Here is a 9764-nt window from a genome sequence, read left to right on the forward strand (position 1 = left end):
ATGATGAGTTATCTTGCTAGAACTTTCTGACAGCCAGAACTCTGGTGGAAGGTACACCTGGAGGTAGGGTGAGGAGGTGGGGAGCTGCCTCCTACCCCCGGAGGGGTCGCACAGCTGCTGAATGGCTCACATTCCTATCAGCCCCTGCCCTGACCCCTACCACTCCTGGTCCTGGTCGGGTCTTACCCTCCCTCACGTGGCCTGACCCTCCATCCAACACGTTCCCTTGGCTGTAGCTGCATGCTTCTTTGCCCTGCATCCTGTGTGTGTGAGCCCCTCTTGTCTCCCCTCCATCTCTCCAAGAGCCTTCTAAAGTCAGGACACAGCACACCATCACCCTCACACTTCCTCCCTCCCCTTTCTCAGGAAATTCAGAATCTGTGGAAGGAGTCTGAGGAGGAAGAGGATATTGAATTCAATGACCTTTAAAAAAACAGCCTTCAGCATCCTCCCTCCACTGCCTCCCCACCCCCATCTGTGGTTCTGCAGGAAAAATCATGAGGTGACATTTATTGAGGATTTACCATCTGCTGGTCACCTAGCTGGGCCAGGAACCCAGGTTTGCATACCCGTTAATTACTGCACCAAAAGGGTTGCCACCACCTCCTGGGCTGACTGGTCAGGGTCAGCAGCAGGATTTGAAAGAAATGGGTGACAGAAGGACGTGGGGTATGCTGGGGAGGACAGCCAGGCGAGGGCAGCCCACTTGGGACTGGTGTGGCTGGAATGACACTTTGCAGCCATATTGCCCTCCCAAGGTTTGCCCTTCCTCCCCACAGGGCCTGGGAAGGGGACACTCCCTCTGGCTCAGGTTCCTCCAACATTCCAGACATGCCTCTTGGGAGCTGGGGACAAAGAAGGGATAGAAACCTAAAATGGAATTGCCTTCTCTTCCTCTTACCTCCCCAGGCAGATTCTTGGCTGTGTGACCCTGTCTTTACCACCCACCCTCTCTGGGCCATAGTCTTAGCTATGAAGGCTGGAGAGCAAAAGCTGCCTTAGCTTCTAAAAACCACAATTCTGTCACACCCAGGGATCCTCTGGCTCCCACGGGGTTCACTCCAAGGAGGGATTAAGTAGGGGACGCCTTCCCTTGTATTTCATGAAGTTTCCCTTGATGAAACAAGGAGGATCTAGTAAGGAAGAAGCAAATCAGAAAAGCTTCCTGGCTCAGGTGTGCTGAGCCCCTTGCTTTTCTGGACAACTCAGGGTGCCAGAGTCAATCAGTCCAAGCCAGTGCCTTACTGGGCACAGAGGTGCCTCAGACTGAAGAACTGAAGCAGAGCGGGAGACGGGCATGAACGCAACTGCGGGTCTCGGTGACTTCAACAGCTCGAAGAGTGAGGCAGAGGAGGAATGGCTTCCTGGAGGAAGAGGCATTAAAGCAGATCATGAGGACTTCAATGAGCAAAGTCTGAAAATACAAAAACAGAAGCACACAAAGTAGGCTGAGGTGGATGGAACCGTGTGAGAGGAGGGGTAGGGCTGGGAGCCAGGTCCTGGAGGGCCTGAACGCCAGATGGAGGGTTGCAGATGGTCTCCAGATGGGTACAGAAAGCCATGGAAAGAGCCCCACTTTCAGCAGGTTTTTGTTTTGTTTTTTTGAGACGGAGTTTCGCTCTTGTTACCCAGGCTGGAGGGCAATGGCGCGATCTCAGCTCACCGAAACCTCCGCCTCCTGGGTTCAGGCAATTCTCCTGCCTCAGCCTCCCAAGTAGCTGGGACTACAGGCGCACACCACCATGCCCAGCTAATTTTTGTATTTTTAGTAGAGATGGGGTTTCACCTTTTTGACCAGGATGGTCTCGATCTCTTGACCTCGTGATCCACCCGCTTCGGCCTCCCAAAGTGCTGGGATTATAGGCGTGAGCCACCGCGCCTGGCTGTTTTGTTTTTTTGAGACGGAGTTTCACTCTTGTTACCCAGCCTGGAGTGCGATGGTGCAGTCTCAGCTCACTGCAACCTCTGCCTCCCGGGTTCAAGCACTTCTCCTGCCTCAGCCTCCCAAGTGGCTGAAACTACAGGCACCTGCCACCATGTCTGGCTAATTTTTTTTTTTTTTTTTTTTTTTTTTTTGTATTTTTACTAGAGATGGGGTTTTGCCAGGCTGGCCTTGAACTCCTGACCTCAGGTGATCCACTCGTCTTGGCCCCCCCCCAAGGTGCTGGGATTACAAGTATGAGCTACTACGCCCAGCCTCAGCAGGGGTTTTGAAGAGATTCCTCTGGTTGCTGTGTGGACTGACTGGGACAGGCCTGGAGGCAGGGAGGCCAGGGGGCTGTGGCCAAGGTCTGGGTGGAGGTCATGGAGCCTGAACAGCTGCAGGTGGTGGAGGACAATGCAGGTTCCCAGTCTGATGGGCCTCCTTCAGCAACCTGGAACTCACCACCTCCTGGCCAGCAGTTCTCCCCTTTGGACAGCTCTGCAGCAAGCTCCTCTTTGCATGGGGCTCAAGCCTTCCTGGGGTGATGTGTGGCTACAAGGATTGGGAAGAAGATTCTATCCATTATTCTGGGGGTACCCGTGAGGAGGGAAGCTTGGGGGAAAGTTTGCGACCAGTGAGTTCAAACTGAGAGACTTGGCGAAGAGGCTCTCTAACCTCTCTGTATGATCCCCAGGGTAACCTGACCAGATCAGACACTCAGCTGGGCAGCCTGGGTCACTGTGGGCACAGTGAAGCTCCTTAACTGGCTCCAGAAAAGCAGCAGAGCAAGCAGAAAGATATTTACACAACTGGAGGTTTTAGGCACACATTTTATTGTTTTTTTTTTAAATATAAAAGATGAAAGAGTACATTGTTGAGTAGAGGATTAAAGGAGTGAAGACCCTTTCTAACATGGGGTCTCCCAACCCCGATCCCTAAGGTTGTAACATCTGCTACATACATTCAGAACAAAACAAAAGCAAACATGAAACTTATGACCTGGACTTTACCCCACCCTTCATGCCTGCGTTATGACAGAAACATGTCCCACAGCTCCAAACCTAAGCCATGGCCCCCTCCTCCCAGCCCTACCCATATCCACCCTACCTCACAAAAGCCCATAGAAGCCCCCACTCAGAAAAAAAAGCTGACACATACATATGCAGAAACACATTTATATCTGCAGCTCCTCCATATGGAGCCCCTGAAACATACACACTCTGGCACTTTCCTCTCCTCGTGCACAGATGGACAGGCTGCCTTCCCTCGTCTCTGGGCTCCCCCAACAGCCAGAATCCCCTCTGAGTAGTCCCTTGTCTTGAATAGTTGGGAAACCACACACACACACGTGCACACACATGCATGCACGCACATACCTGCTGCCCATTCTCTCCCCTTGGGAGACAAAGGATGTATTGACCAAACTTCAGGTTCCACCCCAGCTTAGAGGCAGTGGCCTAAGGTGCTATTTGGACAAGGTCCAGTGGAAATCCTGAAGAGGCTGTCTCGTGGGGTGAGGGTAGATAGGGAGCTTTGTAGCCTGGAAGGGTGGATTGTGAAGGGCGCTTCTTAAAAGTGGCCCCTGGACAGTCAGTGGCTGCTCAAGGTCGGGGCCTTGGAGTGAGGAGATGGTCCCTGCCCACTCAGATCTGCTCCTTGTGCTTCACATGGGCCAGCTTCACATTCTCTTGCTCAGTGGAGGGTGGGGGCTGCTCCAGGTGGCAGCCAATCATGAGCTGGTACACGAAGACACCAGCAATGGAGCCCAGGAGAGGGGACACGATGGGAACCCACCACCAATGCCGGCCGGTCCTATGGGGACAGACACTTGTGGTCAAGGATGTTGGGGGCAGTGCAGAGGAGAGGCAGGCTGGGGCGAGCTGGGCAGGAATTGTACTCACGTGAAGACTTCAGAGCCCCAGCCCGCAAGGGCTGTAAAAAGGCGGGGGCCAAAGTCCCTGGCAGGGTTGACGGCATAGCCAGAGTTGAAGCCCATGGAGGTGCCAATGACCAGGACCACCAGGCCCACGGTGAAGGCCTCCAGGCCTCGGGGGACAGGGTTGTTGTAGGGGTCGACAATGGCCAGCACACACACGATGAGGGAGGCTGTGCCTATGAACTGGGGATTGGGGAGAACGGGATAAGCAGCAGCTCCCTCCCTCTCTCTGACCCCTCCTTCCATCCCCTGCCTTCCCTCTAGCTCTTAGACTCCATCAGCACCTGCCCATGCTCTGCTCCTGAAAGCAACGGTGCTGGAATGTCTGTATGCACGAGAACCCCCTGGAGAGCCACGTTTTGTAAGTACCTGTGACATGTCCTGATGGGTATTACCCCACAGATTGAGAAACCCTGTTACAGTCAAGGAGTCCTGTCCCCCAGCCAGCCCATGAGCTACCAAGGCAGCTCGGTCCCCTCCCTGTGTTCCCCTCACACATCCCCAGCCCATACCTGGTCAAAGAAGCCATTGATCATATCTAAGTGTCCAGAGGGATAGGTAGCAAAGATGCCAGCTGTGCCATTGGGGCCCGAAACAAAAAGCTGGTTGTCGGCAAAGCTCCAGATGGCATCTGGTGACAGATTAGATGCAGAGTGAGTCGGGGGAGAGAACTGAGCCCAGCCTCCCCTTTCGGGTGGGCCCTCTCCACCTTCCCAGGGTTTATGGGTAAGTGTCAATACTGCTGTATTGCAGTGGGTAGAGGGGGTGGCATGGGGTGGGGTGGAGGGCCTGAGACTCTGTTGTTGCCCAACTTTTTTCTTTCCCCTCATGCCCCCCACCTTGGCCCCGTGTGTGAATGAGTGAGTCATGAGCCTGGGGCCTGGGCAGGCCCTAGCTGTCTGTCATCAAAAGGCCCAATGCCAGCAGGTCCTGAACAGAGGGAGGGGGTAGAGGAGGAGGACAGGGTGGGGAATGCTTACCGTAATACAGCCCAAAAACAATTCCAGCACCCAAGAAGGCTCCCAGCGTTTGTGCCAGGGTGTAGATGGGCAGTTTGATCCAGGGCTCACGAGCCAGGAAGCACATGGCAAAGGTCACGGCAGGGTTCAGGTGGGCCCCTGGGCAGAGGGGACATGGGACATGTTAGCTGCAGCCTGCCACAGTTGGGAGGCTAGAGTCCCCTGAGAAGGGGTGCAGAGAGGGGTTTCTTGCACAGGATGACAGTTGGTCTATGTAAAAGGCCAAATGATAATCACTGATTCCAAGGTTCTAAGTGTCAAGTTTCTTTTCCACCCTTCTTTCCCAAGGGGCCAAAGCAGAGGCCACAGCTTTGACCTGCCCTTAGGAATGCCAGGACATCTAGTGGGAATGCTATTGAGGGCCAAGGGCTAGGGGCAGGGTTAAGACCTTACCAGAGACCTGGCCAGCGATGAGGATGCCCAGGGTGACAGCAAAGCCAAAGGCCAGGTTGATGGTGAGGAAACCACCGTGGGTGCCCCGGCTGAGCACGACCTGGGCCACAGAGCCACAGCCAAACATCTGTCAGGAAGAAGAACAAGGCAGGGAGGGTGAGCCAGAAGGAAGGGGTGAAGCCAGCAACCTGCCCACCTGCCACCACTGGGAGGACAAATGCCCTTCCTGGAACCCAACCCAAACCCCTTCAGCTGCAATTGTACTCTCCAGAAAAAGGACACATGCCTTCCCACCCTCACTGTCCCAACCCTAACATAAGAGGGCTTTATGGAAAGGGCTAGAAGCAGGGCCTGTGACTAAGACCCCAGATGACTGGACCGTCTTCACTGATGTTCCTTGAATCCCAGCAGGAGTAGGTGTCAGGAAACAGCTTTCACCTTAGCACAGTTTATCTGTAGCTCTTCAGGCCTGGACCATAGAGGTGAGAAGCCTCTCACTCATCCCCTAGCTGCCCCAGATAAAACCTCATGTGGGCCACATACAGTAGCTTATACCTATAATCCCAGCACTTTGGGAGGCCGAGGCAGGGGGATCACCTGAGGTTGGGAGTTTGAGACCAGCCTGACCAATATGGAGAAATCCCCTCTCTACTAAAAACATAAAAATTAGCCGGGCATGGTGGCAGGCGCCTGTAATCCCAGCTGCTCAGGAGGCTGAGGCAGGAGAATCACTTGAACCCGGAGAGCAGAGGTTGCAATAAGCCAAGATCGCACCATTGCACTCTAGCCTGGGCGACAAAGCAGGACTCCGTCTCAAAAAAAAAAAAAAAAAGAGTACGGCTGGGCCCGGTGGCTCACGCCTATAATCCCAGCACTTTGGGAGGCCAAGGCGGGTGGATCACAAGGTCAAGAGATTGAGACCATCCTGGTCAACAAGGTGAAACCCCGTCTCTACTAAAAATACAAAAATTAGCTGGGCATGGTGGTGCGTGCCTGTAGTCCCAGCTACTCGGGAGGCTGAGGCAGAATTCCTTGAACACAGAAGGCAGAGGTTGTGGTGAGCCGAGCTCGTGCCATTGCACTCCAGTCTGGGTAACAACAGCGAAACTCCGTCTCAAAAAAAGAGTTAAAAAGAAAAGCTCATGTGGTGGTGGTGGTGGTGGTGGTGGCAATGATGGGGGCGGGTACAAATAAATAGGGAGGAGACCAGAAGTGAGGTTAAATCCACTGCTCCTGAATCCAGGTCAGAGCCCCAGCCCTTGCCATATCCCCCTCTCAGCACCCTCCCCTTCCTTTGCCTGTCCCTGTCCCAGTGCCTCCTCTCTCCACCCATGACCTCTCTGCTCTCAGGGGTCCAGATTCCCTCCCCACTCAGATTTGGAGGTCCTACAGACAGGGATCTGAATGGCTCCTCTCACTATTCCCAGTCTGGGACCCAGAGAAGTAGAAATGAAGAGATCGGTTCTAAACTTTCTGCCAAGAATGGGAGAACTAAGAGAGACTAAGGGCCCTGGTGTTCTGCATACATAGAACATAATAGAGCCAGCTATGGTGGCTCACACCAGTAATCCCAGCACTTTGGAGGCTGGGATGGGAGGATCACTTGAACCCAGGAGTTTGAGACCAGCCTGGGCAACATAGTGAGACCCTATCTCTGTGGGGTTTTTTTTGTTTTTTGAGACAGTTTTGCTCTTGTTGCCCAGGCTGGAGTGCAGTGGTGTGATCTTGGCTCACCACAACCTCTGCCTCGCAGATTCAAGTGATTCTCCCACCTCAGCTTCCCGAGCAGCTGGGATTACAGGCATGTGCCACCATGCCTGGCTAATTTTGTATTTTTAGGAGAGATGAGGTTTCTCCATGTTGGTCAGGCGGGTCTTGAACTCCCAACCTCAGGTGATCCGCCTGCCTCGGCCTCCCAAAGTGCTGGGATTACAGGCGTGAGCCACTGTTCCCAGCCTTGTCTCTACTTAAAAAAGAAAAAGAATGCACTATTTCTGTTGTTCAAGCCTGTTCCCTTTGTTCAAGCCTGAAAATACTTCTGCAGCGCCTGTAATCCCAGCTGCTCAGGAGGCTGAGGCAGGAGAAGAGTTGTTGCCCTGAGCACCCTGAGTGTCCCTCGAAGCTGCTCCAATGCCTTCCCCAGGTCTCCTCTCCCACCTGCTCATAACTAAAGGTTTTATGCCCACAGAGCAGGCAGTTTCTGGGACCTGTGCTAAGGGCCCTGTTTATTCTGACGGGTCAGTGCCTGTTGTACTAAATTGTTAAGCATTTTGATTATCATCCCAGAAAGACCAAGAGATAATGGAGAATCCAGGAGCTATGACATGGGGCAAAGGTGTACAGGCCAGTGAGAGCAAAGATCAGAGACTGCAGGTGTATGTATGTGTGAGGAGGGGTGGTGGGAGACAGGCATGAGGGGGTCCAGGGTGCCCTGCCCTGCTTGGCAAGCCCTGGCCTCAGCTTCTTACCTGCCAGAGGCTCAGACCTGGCTCCATCCCAGGAGGCCTTGGAGGGAGGAGCTGTCAGAGCCAGTTCCACCACCTTGAGGCTAATCTTCCTCTTCCTCTCCCACCCCCCTGCTCCAAGTTCTTGGCCAGCACCTGCCCCCTCCCCTTGCACCAGGTATCTCAGAGAAAGGGGCTTTCTTCACCCCAAAGCCAACCCTGATTCTGCCACTGCAAGCCTAGGCTCCCAACACACAGGTGTGCAGGCAGGCACTCACCCACCCCACAGGGACCCCCAGGCCTGGCCCCTTCAGTTCATGCAGTCCTTGAAGTTCTGCTTCTCACTGATATCCAATACCTCACATCCATCTGAGCCTGTCAGCCTTCTCCACAAATTTAACACCCTTCTTTTGTGGTCTCGAATAAGCCTGATGACCCTGGGGCTCAGTGGGAGAACTAACTGCTCCTTTGTGGGAGAGTGAACTGAGACTTAGGAGGGAATGAGGAGGCCCCTCTAGGAACCTGGAAGGCACCATCGTCCCCTGGCCTGACTGCTGTAAAACAGGTGGCTGGACTCAGGACTCAGGAGTGGGGGCTCCAAGGCAAGAGGGTGATAAGACCACCTCCCATTGTCTTCTTGGCACAGGAGAGATGGGGTAGGGCTGGCTGATAGGACCACTCATCTTATGGGAGGCTGTGGTTAAAATGTCCCCCCGTGGCTTCCCGACTTCTATTCTCCAAAGCCAGAAGTGGGTCTCAGCTGTCCTCTGCCCACAGATCCTGCTCCTCCCTGATTTGGGGAGCCCTATTTGCCCTTAGTTAAGTGTCCTAGTCCACAGCGGGCCAGCTGCTCTATACTACCTAGGGCTGGGGCAGGAACAGAGTAACCCACCCACTGCAATGTAGAGGCTGAACCCTGAGGAAAGCAGGTGTAACCACATGAGTGGCTGAAAATCAGCAAGTAACTGGGACAGGAAATAAAACCGTATCTGGTGTGTCTGCCAGACCTAAGATGTGCAAACAGAGCCACGCAGTACAAAACCAGGGTGAAACGGATGTCACTAAGGAGTAACTAGGACTGAGGAGTAACCCAGCCAGGGAAATAACTCACTCAGAGAACCCACAGAGTAACCAAGAAGCCAGGGAATAACCAAAATATTTGCAGCCTTCTGCACAGATGCTGACAGCATCTGTCTGGGTAACAGATAGGGTCTGGGGGTGGCTCAGCAGCAGGGGAGCAACTTTAGACACCTGTCCTCTGTGTCTGGGCCTACCTTTCTCCCACCCTCCTACCATCAGGATCTGCCTCCCTTCCCGCTTTGCTGTTTGCAGCCTATGTGGCCTCCGCCCTCTGCCCCGGCCCGTGGCAAACTGTCCTCACTCACTGCAACTTTTGGACTTTTTGAGGCTTAATTATTCATTAGAGGCCAGACACCCAGGACCCAAATAACCTAATAATGGCTCATTTGCCTCCACCCCCTCCCCTGCCTCTGGGGGCTGGGACTCTGGGAACCTGGAGGGCTGTGGGAGGCTGGAGAAGTGGCTGGCAGTCCCAGACTGTCCCCAGCCTGTGGGCTGAGTCACTTGTGGGAGGATAAACGATCGGCGCTGTCACTGAGGAGTAACAGCTGTCATTCTGGCAAGAATCGGAGCTGTCAGAGATGGGGTTAGAACCATGGGGAAGAGGACTTTGGAAGTCAGCCTGACCCTCCGGGGTTTAGCGTGGGGGTCAGAGCTGGGGAGATGGGTCCAGGCAACCTTGGAAAGCACAGTCCCTTTGGGGAGGTGAGGATTTGGGGAGTGCAAGGGCTGGAGAGAAAAGGGCTTCCTCGGCTCCCTCCACTCACCACGAGGATGAGGGTCCCCAGGCACTCGGCCAGCGCCTGGCGGAGCAGCCGGTAGCGGATGTGGAGCATCTCCCCGCAGCGGGACACCAGCTCCTTCTGTCGACCCATGGCGGGGCAGGCGGCGGCGCTGTCGCTGTCGGGCGGGCACGGGCTGCGGGAGGCACCGAGCGCAGCGAGCAGCGGCCTCCAGCGCAGGTGACG

General features: G+C 54.4%; 1 protein-coding gene across 1 annotated transcript; it reads right to left on the minus strand.

The window, feature by feature from the left end:
* Nucleotides 1-2740: 2740 nt before the first annotated feature.
* AQP3 (aquaporin 3 (Gill blood group)) lies at nucleotides 2741-9744 on the minus strand. The gene is made up of 6 exons (XM_002743017.6): nucleotides 9564-9744; nucleotides 5273-5399; nucleotides 4841-4978; nucleotides 4373-4491; nucleotides 3826-4043; nucleotides 2741-3736 (listed from the first exon to the last, which is right to left on the minus strand). The coding sequence occupies exons 1-6, from the start codon at nucleotides 9669-9671 to the stop codon at nucleotides 3568-3570; spliced, it is 879 nt and encodes a 292-aa protein (XP_002743063.1). The 5' UTR covers nucleotides 9672-9744; the 3' UTR covers nucleotides 2741-3567.
* Between the last annotated feature and the right edge of the window lie 20 nt (nucleotides 9745-9764).

Source organism: Callithrix jacchus, chromosome 1, assembly GCF_049354715.1.
Source record: "Callithrix jacchus isolate 240 chromosome 1, calJac240_pri, whole genome shotgun sequence".
NCBI classification, from domain to species: domain Eukaryota; kingdom Metazoa; phylum Chordata; class Mammalia; order Primates; family Cebidae; genus Callithrix; species Callithrix jacchus.

Excerpts from the sequence above, each read along its gene's own strand:
- AQP3 (XM_002743017.6), bottom strand. The coding sequence starts at position 9,671 with ATGGGTCGACAGAAGGAGCTGGTGTCCCGCTGCGGGGAGATGCTCCAC. Across the intron at positions 4,979-5,272 it reads CATCGCTGGCCAGGTCTCTG|GGGCCCACCTGAACCCTGCC; the intron begins GTAAGGTCTTAA and ends CCCTCTGCCCAG. Across the intron at positions 3,737-3,825 it reads TGGGGCTCTGAAGTCTTCAC|GACCGGCCGGCATTGGTGGT; the intron begins GTGAGTACAATT and ends CTGTCCCCATAG.